This window comes from Cinclus cinclus, chromosome 1, assembly GCF_963662255.1.
Source record: "Cinclus cinclus chromosome 1, bCinCin1.1, whole genome shotgun sequence".
Lineage (NCBI taxonomy): Eukaryota > Metazoa > Chordata > Aves > Passeriformes > Cinclidae > Cinclus > Cinclus cinclus.
Window position 1 is genome coordinate 34693844 of NC_085046.1, and position 19466 is coordinate 34713309.

At 35.9% G+C, this 19466-nt stretch overlaps 1 protein-coding gene across 2 annotated transcripts in view; it reads right to left on the bottom strand.

The window, feature by feature from the left end:
- The window catches only part of ANKRD28 (ankyrin repeat domain 28), a 74604-nt gene extending 55778 nt beyond the window's left edge, over window positions 1–18826 (bottom strand). The window contains exons 1-2 of one of the 2 annotated variants that reach the window (XM_062508622.1): window positions 18597–18826; window positions 17409–17492 (exon numbers count right to left, since the gene is read on the bottom strand). In XM_062508622.1, coding sequence (XP_062364606.1) covers window positions 17409–17492; window positions 18597–18713 — 201 coding nt within the window. In that variant the 5' untranslated portion in view covers window positions 18714–18826. Of the gene's footprint in view, window positions 1–17408; window positions 17493–18587 lie in introns of both variants that reach the window. The other variant, XM_062508632.1, reaches the window with a different exon arrangement.
- Between the last annotated feature and the right edge of the window lie 640 nt (window positions 18827–19466).

Genomic DNA, 19466 nt, shown 5'->3' on the forward strand with positions numbered 1-19466 from the left:
ACTGTTATACAGAATGTAAAATCTAACACTGTTAATCTAACACTATTTAATTCCAAGTATAGCAGCGTTATAGCACTATTTGACAACACAAAAAAGTAAGTGTTGTGGCACCTTCATTTTCAAATTCAAAAATCTGCAAGGCAAATGGGACTATTACAACCCTAAATGAGGTGTAATGGTAGTAAGGACACAGATCACACTGATTGTACTAACCAGGCTTTACATAGTTGAAAGAGAGCTTTCAACTTTTTAAAACTTGTTTCCACTGGAAACAACAAAGGAATTTATGTTCCAAATTAGAAATTCTCGAGTTTAATTCCAAATATTACTCAGTACTGTCATTAAAGTAAAAAAAGCAATAGAAGAGCTGAGTTCTTTAGGAATCAGTTTTCAGAATGATAGTTCTGCATCATAAAAGCCCCAGTATCATATCTATATGTGCCTTTGGGATGCATTACATGAAAAATATATAATCCTGTCATTCCCAGTACTTACATTTATCAAGTTTCCCAAACATTTCATCTACACAGGAGTTGGCATAAGGCAGCAACATGAGAAATGAGTGGAGGCAGCCTTATGATCCTGTCAAAACCAAATTTGGAATAAAATGGCATTGATAGTGACACTGTGAATTTCTTCATAAACTCTAACCTAGAACAATGGTAATGCCACCTTTGTTTCTTTTGACCTACACCAGCAGCTTTAATTGCTTCATTGTTTATTTCACGGATCAAAACTTCTACAATGGACAAATCTATGCTAATTTAAAGACACAGGTTTCAAACCTCCCTCTTTTTAAAGTATCTTTTGAGTAAGTGTCCTTTGAGATATAACAATTTATTCCTGGTTTGGGTTCTATCTCTGCAATTGATTTAGAGTAACCACACCCACTACAGCGAGTTTTAAGGAGCTAGATGCCTAAAAGGCAAATCTCTTATTTCATGCATATCCAGTAAGATTGCCATAACCAGACTATGATTCCCCCAAGAGTACATTAGAATATGACTTCATTTGCCCTTTAAATAGTTTCAACATCTATTGATCTGGAATCTTTGAATTAAAGCATTTTTAAAATAGCCCGAATGCAACTTTCACCTTCATAAAAACTCCTCTTTAGCTATCTGCTCTTCAAAACCAAATTCTGCAATAACACTTTAATATACTCTCATTATTTTATGGTCACGCTTACAAAATATCATTTAATAGGTGTTTTGTGCTGTATGTCTTGTCATCTGTCTGCTTCTAGTGCCATCTGTTCCTGGTAGAAATCAACCTTAAATACACAATCACAAATCTTGAACAAGTTTCAATTCCAACATACCCTGCAGAAGCTTTAACAAACTTTCATTTTAAGTGAAACTGGGTTTAAATATAACTTAGTGTATTTTTCAGTTGGTTTAGAGAGACAGGACTTTTCAACCAGGATGATGTGCAACTCCTGAGCTCAGGGAAAATGGCTAAGAAATGATTACAAAGTATTTCCAATTCTTTTATAGTGTCCTGTATCTCAGTGTGAAGTCCCAGTGCTACTCTTGGGAACAACAAATTTTAGTTACAAATTTTGCTATAGGTTTTAGAATAATCATTTCCTCAGGTGGAGTAACTGTCTAATCTAACTAAGTTTTTTGTCCCTATATTAAAAAAAAAAAAAAGAAAAGAAGAACACATGTAAATATTTGGCCTTTACATTCCAACTTTAAACTTCTAAGAAATTACTTTAGGTACTTGATTCCAGAAACGAGGACTAACTTCTTGGAAGTAAGTTCAATCACAATAGTGTCTTAAAAACACATAGCTAGCACTTGAAAATTAGTTAACTGAAACTAGAAGAAAAAGATTAAGTACTAGACTTCCAAGACTTGCAGATATGTGAGGAATTAATCCTGTATCCCTATGCTATCTTAACTGTTATTCATCTGTTATTTCTTCGGATTTTTTTCTTGCATTTTTAAGTCAATTCTCAGAACTTTGCATTGCCAAAAATCAACAAATTTCTAACTAATTTTGACATAATTTTTGGAAGAATATCTCTATTTTCTCCCCATATTCCAAAATTAAGATGTATATCCAGCATAGAGAGTGAGCTAATGTTACATTAATGGTCTCCTGCATGCTAAAAATATGAAGAAAGCATGAAAGTAAAACACAAAAAACAATATATACCACATGGCTAATCACAAAGTATCCTTTGAAGCCAGACAATAGATACATCTTAGTAGAAATTATTAGTTTTATCATACTGAGTGGATTAATTTCTTGAACAAATTGTTATGCTCCTATTTGTATGAACCATTGTACTGCATTTGCAAGAAACATTTTTGAAATCCCTGTATTAAACGTTCACTGGTAAGATCTTATCACGTCATTAAATTTCAGGACGTGTCCTTTTCATGCCATGTATTAGGAGGGCAGAGCAAACCTAGGCAATCACAAAAAACCAGGGAGGAATCTTTGCTTTCTTGCTCATTAAGACAGAGTGACCATTGACTTGAGAGACCTTATCTTGTAGGAGAAAAGAAGTGGTTTTAGCAACAAGGGTCACGTCAGCTATAATCAGCCAAACCCCACTGCTGGTTCTAGTTAAGATCTTCAGTACCAGCTTAATAGTGCATGCTCTTTACTTGTTTCTAGCTGATAATAATGATAATAGTAACAACAACAACAACAATATTAAAAACTGGCACATAATGGAATAAACCACAAAATCATTTACTCATGACTACCATTTGAGGCACAGTGAGTTTGTGGAGGCCTTAAAAAAACTGGATAGCAACTTTAGGCTACAATATTAAAAAAAGAAAAAAAAAAAAAAGGTAAGGCTGAAGAGAACTACAAAGTAGCCTGGAAAAATGTCACTGGAGCACCATTTTATGACAAACCAAGAGTCTACCTGAACATAATCATTCTAAACACCTGCACTCCTTGAGAGCACAGGCTCACAGTTTTCTAAATTGTCACAAGGAACAATAATACAAAATCAAATCCCATTATATAATAATTTTGAGTAGATCTACAGTGACTCACAAAACAACCATGAAGCACCATACTTGTAGGATGTTAGAAGAAATGACTACTAGCTATATAATTGCAAAGAGACACTAACTTTCTACTCCAAAATCTCATTTTCCACACATCAAAATTCCTCAACAACTGCAAATGGTCAGATCTTGCATATGGGTATATTTCAGAAACAAGACAGAAGTTCAACTTGAGTCTGGGTGAACACAATGAGCAAAAGGTGGGGAACCCATGCTGAGTGGAATTAAAAACTACAGTAATGAAAAAGTCTGATCTATTCTGATTTCCCTACTTATGGCAGTCATCAATGGCTAAGAAATTTGGCTATAAAAACAATTAAGATATTCACACTTCCATCATGAGAAATGAATGAATTAGAGCAACACAGTGAACCTTGGTCTGGAAACCTCCTTCTGGAAAATAGGTTATCTGTCATGGTTAAAGCCTAAGTGGGGGGGGGGGGGGGGGGGGGGGGAGGGGAGAAGAATATTACTTATGCCAAATTGGAGTTTTAGAGTGCATTAAAAAATGACCAACTGACCAAGTACAATGCATTTCATAATCAAACAACTGCTCTTTCCTTTTCTGACTATTGAAAAATCCCAGGCAATCAAGTTTCTTTCCTAACAAGAAACCTGGGGAATATTTAAAGTTTTACAGGAAAAAAAAAAAGCACCAAACATTTGAGTTTTACCTTTATCTAGATAAGAGAAGAACTACATTATCTGTTTGCACACCATTCTACATTGTGTGCACACAAATGAGAATCCCCACCAAGGAGGCAGGGAAGAATTCACATCGCATGGCTTTGCTGTATGGACATGCTTGGCAGTTCCAAAAGCACCCTTGTTTAGCATGATGCCTCTAGGCATTTTTTAAATGGAAATTTTGTGACTGAATTTAAGCTCAAGTTCACGGAACTGCACTAAGATCCATGGAAAAGAATCTACTTCCCATTCAGCTAATGATTCTAGTCAAATAATCAACCTAAAACTGATAAAAATCCTCTAACCCTACTGAACCACTGCATACAATTCATATATAAAAACTTACAAACAAAAAACACACTGAAGATTTGCACAGAAAAAACATAATTTTATACGTCTATATATGTGCATACATGTGCATATATGTATGATAGTGATATGTTGTATTGGAACATTCACTTACATTCAACTACTTATTAAAAATTCCTTTTTAGAAACATAGTTCATTTAGAAGGATAGCTCATTTGTATCTTTCTAGTAATTTTAAATGACATCAGGAAATATCTTTTATAAAAATTGTACAAAAACCATCGGATGCCAAACTACGGTCTAAAAGACAATCTAGTCTTTAACTTCGGCACAGAGTAGAGCAACTTGACAGAAAGAGGGCAAGAGAAAATTTACTGGCTTAACTTTTACTGAATCCCAAAGTTTGATGTCCATAGAAACTCAGCAAGTGAGATTTTAAATGCAAGTTGATACTACACTACCAAAAAAAGATTGGCAGAAAAGGAACCCGAAGTTCAGAACAATTCATGATGTTAAATAACACTGTTCCAGGCATCTTTCATTAAATAAGTTGACTTCAAATGCTGCCTTACATGACAAAAATTAGGTACAAAACACCATTCAGGTGCAATTGTTTGAAGCCCTGTTCCTCTTGTAAGAGTAGTCCCAAAAGAAAGCCACACAAAAGAAAGTGAGTCACACTTAAAGCAAGGAACAGCTATTAAGCTTCAAACTCTATCTAAGATTATGACTGCCAACAATCATCTTACAGCCAACTAATGTCTCATTCAGAACATGAGAGTAAAAAATTCTCATTTAAATACAGTAAAAAAACCCCAACAAGTTATTTTGATGAAGTTAAGATGTTTAAAAAGTGAAAATCAATACTTGAGCTTGTCTTGCTCACATATGAGAACAGGAGTGCTTGAGGTGTTTTGGTAGACATTGCATCTTTATTTGTCTCAACTAAAGAGGTCCACAGCTTTTGACTTGCTGTCAAGTATTTCAAGAAGCAGATTTTGAAGCAACTAAACATCTCTGTATTTTTCCACTTCCAAGTAATTAAGCTCAAAACCATTTATCTTCAGTTATTCTTTTTTGAAAGTACTGAGTCAGAGTGGTTTTTTAAAATACTCATCTTCTCATACCCTTTAATCTTGATGTTCCATGCAGGTTTTTGTAATATTACTATCATAATTCTGCTGCTCAAGTTTTAGAACTTGTGTACAAGCACAGCTTGTAAGAAAAGCTAAACCCAGGTTTTGACATTTTTAATGATTTGTAGACATTTTTACACAACATATAAATGTTTCTGGCTGAATCGTGAAGGCCAGGATTTCTCATGAGCAAACTCAAGCATTCATTTGAATATTGGATAAGGACCTGAATAACTAAGCAGGTTTTGTAAGCTGCTTCTCCCTTTCACAGAAAAGTTCCAACATCAAGAGCGGGTTCCATTTATCACTAATAAAGGTTACTGAATTCTTGCCCAATACACAGAATGAATAAAGAGCTATTCTGTACCCTTTGGTAAGAGCAACTTGATCTCACAGTACAGCTGAGGCATTTTGGATGTATTTTCCTTCCTTTAACTTGGGAATAAGAAAAGCAACCTTTAGGGCCAAGAGTATTTGTTAGCATGCTAGATCCCTGTGGGGGAAAGAGCAAAAAAATTTCACTAAAACTAAAAAGCACCCATCCATTAACCTCTAGAACATTCAGAGCTCTGCTATTCTAAAAAAAACCCAAAAAAAACCCATACAAAACCCCAACAACAACCACCAAAAAAAAACCACAAAAACCTCCAAACCAATAATGTATCATTGAAAATACTTGCCCTTGGCTTCATCCTTCCCAAATGCCAGTTATATGATTTATAAAGATTTACGTGGTATGTACAGCAGAAGAAAACCCCAGCTTTTAATCAGAATACAGTTGCTGGTAAGAAAAATTATAAATAATTTTGAAACTATTTCTGATTTAAAAAAAGCAATATGAGAAAACAATGGATCTTCCATAACAAGAGTACAAGGCTTGGAGCACGTTATGTAATCCAGCCTGAGCTCACAGAATGGGCTGGAATAGGGGCACTGCCTCATCTTACAGTGTAATCATCTGTAATGTTTGAGGACACAAATAAGAAAACATGCCAAGAGAGAAAACAGTACAATACAGTCTCTGTTTATGCTCCAGTGAAAGATCACACACCACACTAGGTAAGGTATGCACATCTCTACCACAGTTTAAATCCAGCACATTATGTTCAGGCCACTGACACTTTTGTTCAGAAAATCTGGGGTTTCTGCCCTTTTCATTGCAAAGGCAAGTGCTCAAATTACAACCACCGATGTAAAACAGGTATTTATCCCATTAACTGCATCGCTTTGCTGACAGGAAAAGATGTGCTTTTCAGGTTGTATGTTTAATGTTAGCTCCTTTTCTTGGAGCAAGCTAAAACATTTTCCTGGTGTTTGTTAAGTTGAAAAGCTTCATGAGGTAAGGTCACCTAGTTGGAATATGCAAAGCCCTCCTTTTAGGAGACCTGAACTCCAAACAGCATACAACACAATCTATTGTAATTCAAAGGCTAATTGTTGGGCAAGAAAAAATCCTGCAGAACACTTCTATTCTGAAAAACACAAATAAAATGAGAGTAAAAAAACCTTCAACCCAACAGCAGTCTGCAATAGAAAATGAAAAGTTTCCACACTGATCACAGAAGAACCCAACAGAAAGCCTCTGACAGTAAGGATAAAAACACATCTAAACCTGCAGGTTACCTTAGGATCAAAGTATCTTATGTACACTATTTCTTAGGCTAAGTGAACATGGGAAAGCTTAGAAGATAACTGTCATTATAGGAAAAGCCTGCAACAACTAAAGCAAGATATTTGCACTTCTTTGAGACAGCAAGTCAGCACCATGTAATTTATTTATTAGTACTATAATTACACATATACATATGTATATAACTAGTATTTAATGCAAATTCCAACAGAAATTAAATTAATGACCAGGAAGGATGATAATAACAAAGTAGGACTTTAAAAGACTGGAAAGAGAACAGAATTCCACTGGTTTTGGAAACAGAAAGGTACAGGCTGATATCACAGGCCTGAGAAAACAGCCCATTGAACTTCATAATCAAGACATAGTATCTGAACTTTTGGAGCATACTCTTCAGCAAGAACTCATTGCAATGACCTTCCAGTTCCTTTGTCCTAATACCCAACACCAATATGAGCCTTGTCAGGTCCTACTGATAACAGGCAAGAGTCCTCCTCCTTGGGTATTTATGGGATAGCCCCCCCTACATCATATAGCAAACAAACGAGAAACACTTTCTTTTCACTGTTTTTGATGTACACCAATCCTCTATTAAAGAAGATTTAAGGATCTTAAAAGATGCATGTACCTCACGTAGAGGTTGTATACAAGGGCCACACTGGACAAAGGAAATTATGTTTACTGATAGCATATTGGATATCCCACAGTAAGACAGCTTCAACAACTTGCACAGTGGAGAAAAGCATCTTGTTCAAAGGTATGTTACATATGCATAAAGGGTTTTCACCCAGAAAATTACTACAAATGATCAGTAAATTCAAAGACTTCTGAATTGCTTTTCCCAGCAGTGCCCCCTTCAAGGACTGTGTCTATGTTGGAAGCTAATGCACACTAAGACTACTGAACTTTTTTCTCCTCTCTGCTCTTTCAGTGGGGATGTTCTGTTCTAAAATACCAATCCTTTGCATGTCAGGCACAGCAACTGCCAGGAATAACTGCAGTAAGCTCTAACTATTCAAGACCTTGCCTCTAGCATGTTTTGTAAAAGCAGCAAGAAATGCAGAACTTCAATTATGCTTTGAAGGTTACAATCTTAAGCAATAATCACTAAAAGTAAAATGGCAAATTAGACATGATCTACAAAATCATTATCACTAAGAATTATACTGGAGACTCAAACACAAAACCTTTGAAACTTTACAAACTCTTTAAACTTTTAAATTTGAAGTAATTATTCATGGCTGCCTGCAACAATGAGAAATTTTCAATGTTAAAGAAATCACAGTGACTGAAACAAAAGCTGTCCATCAAATTCCCAATTACTGCAAAAGAAATTCAGTGTTTGGCCAATACTGTAAATCACTGCCATGCATACATCCAGGCTTATTTGCCCAATTTAGCAAACAGTAAATCCACATTAGCATAGTACTGGGCAAGTTTACTAGGCCTGATGAGAAGAAGATATATTTGCCTGAGAAGCACACTAATATTAATTCATACTAGAGTCTCTAAAGAATAATTCTCATTTCCTGTTCAAGGCAGCAGCATGCCATCTAATGTTCTTCTCAGTTCTACCCTTTGCAACGGTAACTTTTCAAGACCTACTGCCCATAGACCAGAGTACTGAGTACCACTTTGCTGATGTTGGTTCAGATCATCCTATAACTCTGCTGAAGGTTTGTTTGTACCACTCCAGTAAGAATAATAACTTGATACATCTGAAAATCTCATTTGCAGAGGCTAAAAACAGTGCTATTGACACAAAGCAAAGAACTACTCCTCTCTGGCCCGGCAAGTTTCTCTCACTAAACATTTCAATTCTGAAGGAAAATGCCTAATTATACAGTTTTGTATTTAAAACATCTTGAATCTATTTCTACACCAGAAGAGGAACTCAACACCATTTGGACAGACTTTATATTGAGGCTGAAAAACATGATTCACTCTAAACCACTACAGAGGAACTAAGATATCTAATTAATCATTACAGATGACATGCTTGAAAAACATCCCACACTAATGAACAGGAAATGTTCTACTTTAAAGTTAAGTTACAGTAAATAACTTCTGTATGAGGAATTTAAATAACTTTTGAGTAGCTGGTGGATACTGTTTAAAATATACAGCTGGCAGCAATTTTTCACTATACCTGGGAGAATTAGACTCCAAAGTTCTCCATTTCTGGAATCAGTCAGGCTTCAGATCAATGGATCAAACAACTTAATATCCAATCCTTTAGAAGTAGAATCAGTTTATGTATAGAAATAGCTTCCCTACATTTCCTGCAAAGTTTCTTCTTATCTCTTCAGACGTAAATATAAATATTCATGTATTTAAAAAGGCACTTCATTCTTTACCAAAATAACTCCTGGACATTCCTATATGGTAGTGCTGCAATCCATTCCCTCCTTTAAAAACACCTCACTAAAAATTCATGAGGCTTAGTGACAAGGTGTTTCACAAGCCTTGTCTCTTGTTAAAACAACACCACACACATTGGCCTGTGCTATTCGCAAAATGTCCTTCTAAAAAACAATTTCTAGACTTCCTTATATGCAAGATACTTCAGCACCACATTAAAAGCTGATGCATAGATGCAAGTTCTGAGCAGCCACAACTTTGCCCCTGTTTGCTCCTCACAAACACTCCCTTCAAAACCACAATTCTTCACAGAATCTTCTTGCCATTTTTCAGATGTGAAAAAATTTCAATTAACTGAACACATTATAAAGCAAGAGTCTCATATGACTCATCATTTCATCACACTGGTCACACAGGAAATGGGGGTTCCTGTTTGTGGTAACAACATTTAGAAAGTTTAGTACAGAGGCTATCTAGAAGCAAAAAGCAATACTGTACATTGAGATGCTCAAAAATCCAAACACAGGTTTAAGGAGAAAGAAACATCTAGCTCCCATTAGAAAGCTGTATTTTATTAGAAGTATGTGGGCAAACAAATAGAGAAAATAAGAACTACCATCAACCTCTGAGGTTATACACTATATTTTCCTCACCTATACATTTGAAAAATATATTTACATATACTTTACACAAAATCAAAACATACCAAATGAAAGCCATGAACTATTTTAAATGCCTCTGTCTAATCACAAAAGCTCCCAGTTCTTCTTAGATCAGTCCTTAGTAAAAGATAAGTGCAATTATTGTTACTTAAATGGATAATAAAAATTCTTCCATTAGAAGTCAGCAGTAGAAGGGTCTGAAGGCACACACAGCTTGTTTTGTGATTTATGTCCACCCTGAGTTCACCTGTGCTTTGTGAAATCTCACAGCCCCTCACTTGCCCAATACAAGATCTCTTGGCCTCTGTTCAAGCACCTGAAGCTGGGTTCCAGGCTGAGGATGCCAGGCAGCAGCTGCTGCCCTGAGTTTCTCAGCAGTGTATTTTACTGCAGGAATTCTCTTTACTGGTGTTTGTTTATACAGGAATGTTTTATTTCCTCTCCAACGTCCTGCAGTTATTTCAGAGGACTGTTCTCACTGTCATTTCATTATATGCCCACTGTTGTCAACATCAGGTAAGCGACCATAAAAAAAAAAAAGCTCACATTTTATATTTAACTTGCTTGCCTTTATATACAGACACACACGTATGTGTTCTTTCAATATACAGCTCTTACCTGCAGGGAAACTGAGGAGGAATTACTGCTTGAAAATCCAAAGAATAAAACTGAATAAAAATAACTAGCACCAAGCTCTAAGTTATAACATGTTATTTATAACATATAACTATGTTCTCATCATAGTAAGAAAACTGACAAATACCTGTAATTTTATTCCCCAATTCTGCTACACTCTAAACTGAAGATAAAAACATTAAAAATAATGTTCAGCCAAGCAGAAACCTTTCTAGTGGAGAAGGAAACAGCTTCAAGGTTGAACAGATTTTTAAATAGATAAGTAATACAGGAAATTAGCAAGCAGTTTTAAAACAATTTTTCCTCTAGACTTGATCACTATAATGCGAAGATACAAATATTTAAAGATACAGACCAGCTATAAAAAACACATTACAAAGACAGGAAACTAAATTTATACTTATTCTAACTATATCTGAAAAAAAAAAAAAGAGTTCTCAATATAGCAGAAAACATGCAAATATTTCTATGAACTTTATTAATACCACAAAAGTCACCATTTTAAACTAAATACTCCTTTGCTATGTTTAGACTCAAGGTATTACAACAGTTTTGGAAAGAAGGCCTTAAATTCAAGTTTTATTTTAATAGGTCTAAACTGTGCGTTCCTCCAAAATATTACTGCAGCTACACTTTCACAATGTCAGTCTATATGGTTCAAATTACAATAACTACAGTGTCTCTTTATTAAAAGCTTGCCTGCATTTGGAAATTAGCAAAAGACCCAATTAAAAAACAGAGACTGACACCTTTAGAGAAGAAAAATGCATGACAGATTGAAACTTTTAAGCAATCGGCAAAAACTAAGAAACAAAAAGTGCATAACCTGACCTATTAAAATAGGAACGAAAAATGAAATAAATTATGCTTTTCAGAATATTTTTACAATTTTCTGGGCATCTTTTTAATTCTTCCCTTACATTCAAATGAGCAAATCAAATGTTATGTCTGTCCTGCCAAGGAATACAGTAAGATGCTGCGCCACAGTAACAAATTCTTTAGTGCAAGTTTTTGTTGCCAACTCCAGTTGCCAGTGAAAATGTCCTTCCTGTAAATCATCTGATTTGCCTGCAGGAACCTGAAAAAATAGTTACCAACACTGGGTATGTTGATAAGGCATGTCTGGGACAACAGACTGGTTAGTAAACCCATAATCTCACCTCTTCAGAAACACAACTTGAAGAGCTAAAAACTTTTCACAACTCCTGTTCAGCTTTTGCTACATTATGCTTGTTTTTAACCACTATTTATCTCACCAGTTTAGGTACAAAAACCTGAGGGCAGCTTTGCTGGGACTGCCAGAAACTTTCTCTAGAACCAAGAGGTGCTACAGCTGAACTGGCCTGGAAAACTATTTCCCTGCAAACATACTTTGAGTGCACCAAATCACAAACTGCTATGAACCCCTTTTCCCAATCACTACTGTCAGCAGTCTGAAGTGGAAAGGAGTACTGTTTGGACATGCCCGTCTTCCTATTGCTTTTATCTGGCCTGTACAAATCTCTGCACAAGTGTCAGTCTTCTCCCCCTGTTCTCAAAATTATTTCCACTCCCATTAAAAAAAACCTCTCTGAGTCTTGCCGTCACCAAAAGTACAGAAACACGGCACATCACATCAACCACTACTGCTTAAAGAGCATCACATATTTACCTGCTTTGAGAACTTCCAGTTGTCCCAACCAGCAAATTCTTACGCTAACAGGGACTTTAAATTAAAAAGGCACTGATAACAAAAGGCATAACTCAAACATTTTATGCATATCAATTAATGCAGAAAAGTTTCTAGAAGTGCAGATAAGTCAAACTAAAGTGAATTTACATTTTTAGTCTGCACACGTACTTTTTCTAAAAAACAAACAAATGAGAAAATCCGCATTAGTAATTGTTAAAATAATTAGCTACAGAAAGATCATTAACGCAAAGGTAAGAAAATACCTAATGATTATTTTTACCTTATTACAAATTATGGCTTCCCGTTCATTTGTTTTCAAGCAAGTCCATTATATTTGCTCCTGTAAGGTTCTTTGCACTGATAAATATTTCAATGTAATTGCTGAATTAGAGAGCAATTACAATTTCTCACAAAACAACATATATAAAATTTCTTTTAATATATGAAATAGGCATAGGATTCATTTGTATGATCAGAACATCAAACTTTATTAAATCTTGTAGAATGTTCCATACTGCAGCCAAGCAATTCAGGCTTTCCTGCTCTACACTGCACTCTCAAGTGTACAGAAAAACACCTGTTACTCCAGTAGTTCAAGCAGCAAGGTAAAGTATAAAGAGGAAAGCCAGGTGACCATACACCTATTACCTATGTTTTCTATTTAACCTCTTTTAGAGCTTTGCTGATCATCTCAAAGAATCTTGTTATTTAAACTGTACTGAAATTTTCATTAGTCATTCTTAAATTACTAATATATTTGAGACCCTCAATAATCTAATTCTCCTGCTGTAAAAGGAATCCTAGACTTGTCACTAGACTAAAAAGCCAGTTTTCTTCCTCTTTCTGTATATACAGTGACCTGCAGAGCAGGATAATCTAATATTCTGTCTTACCCTAGGATAACATCTAGCAGCATTCTCCTACTATGCAAAAAAATCAAAGAAGTTATGCAAACCCACATTTGGCAGGACTGGGAATGAAGCCCACACATCTACTGGAACAGTCATCCATGGTGCCACCCTACTACTCAAAATACCAGTCAGACACAACTTCAGCCCACCTGTTTGTAGCCAGCACTTTGGTGCTATAGGATCACGCCCCTTGTCAGTCCCCCCAAACAACATATGGGATTTATGGGCAACATTTCATTGCTATCTAATTTAGGTGTGGGTTAGGGAAAGCAGACAAAAGACCATTTGGTTCCATGTTTTGTTCTGTTTTAACCTTCTTCCCAAATTAGCAGCACAGGTGAATTTTTACTTTGTGGTTACTTACTATACAGAAAAGACATTAATTTAAGAGCCATGCTGGATCAATAATTCATTATAGAAATCATACAGAGAACCCTGACTGCTACAGGGTAACAGTGGCTGTAATGGTACAGTATGAGGAATTTCACTTCCCATTACTGCATTTTATGTTGGGAAAAAATACCAACTCACACATGAAGTAGCCTTAGAACATTTAATAGTTTAAATCTATTTTAATCTCACAAAGCACAATATACAGTAGGATCCAGGAGCTTCATGTTTACGTCCCTTGTCACGTATGTCAATATTATTATTTTATATAGCAACAGTGAGCACTTTTGAGCCCTGTGAGAGATCTGTGTGATTTTGGGAATCCTCCCAAAAAAAGAGCTTGTTTGGCTTTAGTATGAGAAGAGCAAGGGGCACACTGACACCAGTTCCAGAGAGGATCAGATGTTTGTCCCTTTGGCTAAGATCAAGTGCAATGGGGTTATAAAAAAATGCATATTGGGTTACCTGAAGTATCAATTTTCATGGCAAGAAATACTACCCCAATGAGTCTAGGAGGAGGAAAAATTGTTCTGATTTTGAACAATCACTTCAGTAGTCAGATTTGCAACCTTTATCATTTTTGACAGTGAGCTGGCATTCCCTTGAGAGCTTTATATTCTCAACTAATAGCTGAGATTAAATAGTCCATTTTCATGAGCTTTTAATCAAAACATCCATCATACAAGTTTTGATTACAAACAGAAATGGCAGAGTTTACAACAGCAACAGGTCTCCAAATGTTAAAAAAAAAACAAAATCCAAACCAATACTAATTTATAAATACAATGCTGAAATCATTCAGTTAGCTAAAACTAATTGCTGTAAAGTAGAATTCAAACCAGCCACACTAACCTAATCAGCAAGAGCAGGAAATGTTGATGATCTCTATTAACTAATAGATATTAAACGCGGCCATTATCACGCACAATTTTCCTTTCTGCCAAGTCTCAAAAGCTCAGGATGGTACCAAGAAATAATAATAATCTTTTAAACAAACACACACATGCACAGCTTAGCAAAAGCCATGCTTGTAACAGAAACTCTATGCTGTTTGACATATGTGATGTGTGTGAATTAAGCCTGATTAATGAAACAAGCAGCTACAGTTACTCAAGCTTTCTTGGGGAAAGAGGAGTGAGAAGCAACCCCTTCCCCTCTGTTTTTTGGGGCTTTTTTCCATTAATTGTAACCTCAGGAAACTACACCTTTCAAACAATTTATTTGAACAAAGTTCCTATAAATCAGTTTTGTCTATAAAGGGCTGCACATTTCCATCTTGCATAGGGTAAGCCTTTCTGAACCTCAGTTTAAGCAGCTAGGGATACACTCAATTTGTTCTTTCTTCACAAAAGATTACAACAGCAAACAGAATACAATACATACTTTCTAAATCTAAACTGAGTCTGTGACTCAAGAGGCTGGTGTGGCATGAACAGAGAACAATCTTCTTCCCGAAAAAAGCCCATTTGCTATTTGAACATCATCTTACACACAGTAACTCACAATCTAAAAGAATTCATAAAAGTAAGAAGGTAAATGAAGCTGGATGAAACACAAGGAAAAAATAGCCCCATTTGAATGTCACTGTCACAACAAAGATGTACAAAAGCCCTATCTTCACTTCTGGGCAGAATTAACTCACAGAATGCTGCTGGGTCTCCAGTGACAGAGTCCAGCCCATGTGCAGGGGAAGGGAGGATGGAAGGAATCTCAGCTATTAGAATACAAACTGCAAAATAATTAGTTGCTCTTGAGAGAGGGAAATGACTGTGCAGAGGCACTGGAGGGAATGACTCTGGAATTCAAAGAACTGTATTGAAATACTTGGACAGCAAAGTGGAAAAAAATCCAGTGTATACACTGGTCTGATACAATCCACAGTGGTCAAAACAGTTTATCCTGATCCTTCTCTTTTTTAGGAATATAAATAACTACTTCATTTTCTTCGCTCCCCCCCCCCTAAGCCCCCCCCCCTCTTCTGTCCACACCAATTTTTAACGCATAACTCAGGGAGCAACTCTGGATCTAGGCTTATGCAGAGATATATTACCTCCAGCCAAGGACGTCTTGAACAAGAAACACAAGGAAAGGAACAAAATGCACGCAGACACACAGAAAAATGTACTAGGCAGTCTACTTAATTTCTACCAGACAGTGGGAGAATTTACATGCTCATTAAGTCCCAACAAACTTAAGGGATAAATAGAAATCTAATATTAAATACTGCAGTAAGATTAGGATTGCCATGATAATAAACAGTGGTCGTGTGATAAGCATCTCCCTGTGCTGAAGAAGGTGGTTGTGAAAAAATGGCATATTTGTCCTGCATGGACTCCAGCCACACCTTGGGTGTTACTAGGCTAACACCTACTGCACAGATGTTCCATTAAAGGGAGATGTATCCACAGAAAGGAATAAAAAAAATAATATACAAATGTAAAAGCATCTAGATTTTGACTGTTCTATCTACCTATAATATAAATACCTGGCAATCTGAAGTAATTCTCTTTAAAGACAGCAAAAAATTATTAACTTTCCTATTTATGCACATTGGTTGATTCCCATCTTTCTATTTACTTGCAAGCAGTTGACAAAACGTGATAAAAAACAAAACGCAGTACCAAACCACTCCCACATACATATTGAAATACACCAGAGGCTTTGGTAATACATAACAAAAAAAAAAAGCAGAAATATAGTAAACACAACTTTGTTTACAAGCTCTGTAGCTATGAATGCTACACCTGACTTTAACACATGAATGAATACAAAGTAACAACAGAAACTAATTATCTTCTAAAAATAAATATGGCAATGTAACCAGAGCATAGATGCAGACTTGAGAAGGATACAAAACTAATGCTCTCATAACTAAAAAGAATATTAAGTCTTTTGGTATAATTCATCATACAATCTTGCTTAAGGACATACGAAATCCCTGAAAAACAAGTCCAACTTTATCAAAGTTTCAGATTTGATAGAAAAAGTCATTATATACTCAAGCTCTGCAAGACAATAGGAGGGCTCCCTTACACTGAGACTTCTCAGCTGGCATTTCTCAGCTTTAAATTCTGCAAATGGTTTTAAATGACAAAAAGAGACATACTAAACTAAATATTTGCTTTTGGTTTACATCTCTCCAGAAGAAAGTGTAAACAATCATCGTGGTCTTAAATGGACCCCAAGGTAGCAACTACATCTTAGCCTTTGCCTTTTAGCATCATTCTTGTTCTGAGGCATTTGGAGGAGAAACAGCTATATACATTTCTGTAAGATAAGCCCTAAATGGTTTGTGTCAGTTTGCTGTAATAATCAAAGCAATTTCTAATCCATGTAAAGAGTTTATGCTCTATTATCTTTCATAGTGTCAAACACACGTATTAGAATTTTAATAGAAATACACTAATTGCATGCTATTCAAATCTTGAATTTCACCCAACGGAACAAACTTAGTACCATTTCAGTATAATTTTTATGTCTGCAGTGCCTGTGTTTGTAGCACTGCAAAATAAAAACACAGCTTCTCATTCTTACTAATATAATCATTAGGCTTCCCTTTGTAAAATCCACTATTAAATGTACCTACTGAAACCCCAGACTATGTTCTTATAATTGTCTAATGTATACTATATGCTATATTCAATTTAAAAACAATTCAAGCGTACGTAGCATCATGCTAAACCTAGCTTTCTGTACAGTAGTTTGATGTAACTACATAAACAAACTTTGCAGCTACCCAAGCACTGCAGAACTAGCATTTACAAAGAATATAAAATTAGGTCTTTACTATTCACACAAATCTGCAAAGCTATACACCTCATTCACAGTATTAACTGTATGCATAGGCTTTACTTAGCCTAGAGTATAAAGTGTACTGCTCAAGAATCAGCAAAGTTTTAAAGAGATTAGTACAGCAGAAAGATATAACAAAATTAAAATATATTCAAAGATAATTTGAATTGATATTTTATTTTACCTGAAAATTAACATCTTCTTTCTTAAATATTAGTGCTCGAACTTCATCAGGATCTCCATTAAATATAGCTTGAACCAATGGTGGCTAAAATGAAGAAAAAACACATCTTAAAATAAAGCCCCATTTTAGATTTTAGTGATGCACATACAGTTTTTTTTGATACATAAGAAAATCATAAGGTAATGACAAAAAACAAAAAAAAACATTCCAGGCGGTAAAACAAAGAAACCAGCACCTGTATTCAGAATTGAAGAAATTGCAAGTTTTAAAAACCTCAAACATGTGGACATCCTCTAAGTCAATTAAATATATACATGAAAGAAAGAAAAAACTGAGCTGAGAAGTTTATAACAGCTGAAAAGAGAATGCCTTAGAACAAAATTAGGGTTGTCATTACATGCTGCAAATTCTATACAGTATAAGCAAACAATCCCCTTTTACATTAGCAAGTGACTCAAGTTACTGAAAGTCTTTCACCTGTTTACAGAGTGGGAAAGCAAAGTGCATCAGATAAGTATGGTAACAAATTCACACTCACACACATCTATTACTAAATATAGCAGGATTTCTTAGTAAGTAAGAAAAGCTGCTGAGGTATGCTAGCAAGATTTAAGTCAGTCACTTGACAGAATAAAATAATTTAAAGCAATAAAAGTACAGTCCCCAGTGCTGATCATTTTCAGAAAGTGCTAACTTGAGTCTAACAGTTACACCAGGATTGTGACATATGTTAATTTTTATTTTAGCTTAGAATTGCTCTTGTTTGATATAACTACATACTCTACCAGTTCTCAAAATAAACACAGCATATTATTATAATACAATGATCACATCAGCTTCTAAAGTGGTACTGCATAGATGTACTACTGAAGAGTGAGAAGTGGGGCAGGGAAAACCCATATACTTCAAATACATTTCCCCAAGCCTTCTGAAACCCCACTGCTATTACACAAGAATCAAGACCTGTTCTTGCTGCACCACAAATAAGGTTATCCAAAATAGATTGGACCCTTGCAAGCATAAATTCTACCACTAAGCTTCAGCTTTTTCCATCTTTATGACATGCAGATTTTATCACCTTGTCTTATTTCAATGCTGTACATATTAATCCCAATCTTAAGAATACAGGTATTGGTATTTGAGACAGCACTATAAGCAGGAAATACGCCAACAAACAACATGCCTTACCAGCACATTTCCAGAGGGTGATGGATGTACAGATACATTTTCCTGAGGTAAATTGGAAATAAATGTGGGAGAATCATCTTCCTCCTCCTCCAAAACAACAATACAGACTCGACTCATTCGATCCGTTTGAAGAAGCAAAAGCAAACAAGAAAATGCCAGCAATGGTATTTTTGGAAGCAGACTGCAGGTATGGCAATAGTGACCATAAAGGAAATACTTTCACCTGTTTCACATGCCCTGACAAACTTGAGTTACTGCTGGTGATTTAGCATCCAGAAAGGGACAGTCCAATCCCCCCTCACACTTCATTTTCCAGACTTAAACACCACAAGATGTTCAAGACACTGCTGAAAAAAAGTTGTTCTTTATAAAATAAAAAGTCCCTAAGATTTGAAACCACAAAAACAAAAGTGTGGAACAGCTGATAAAAATATCCCAAGATCCAATTCCATTCGAACAGCACTCGGTGTCGCACACAGCTGTCCTTCCACGAGCAAATATGTCTTTGTTAATGTCACAACTTCCACAGCGTCTTTCTACCCCCACAGTGAAGTCATTGTTGCAGAGGACGATTCCGTCCTGCAGAGGACGGAACAAGGAACAATTGCCCCGAGAGAGACGCCGCAGCTATTCCCTCTCCTGCAAGGTCAGTCTCGATCAGCCCTCACAGGCTTTCTGGGGACTGCAAATAAACGTGCCTCCCGATCATCCTGCCATTCTACAGCTTCCTTTCTCAATGTCACAAACACCGCAGACACAAAAACGCATCTTGGTTCGGCAGATGCTCAGGACCTGATCAGAGGAAAAGAATTCTTTCCCGTGCAAGAAAAGAGCTGCAACGTGCAGCACGGCTGCAGCACATTTACATGC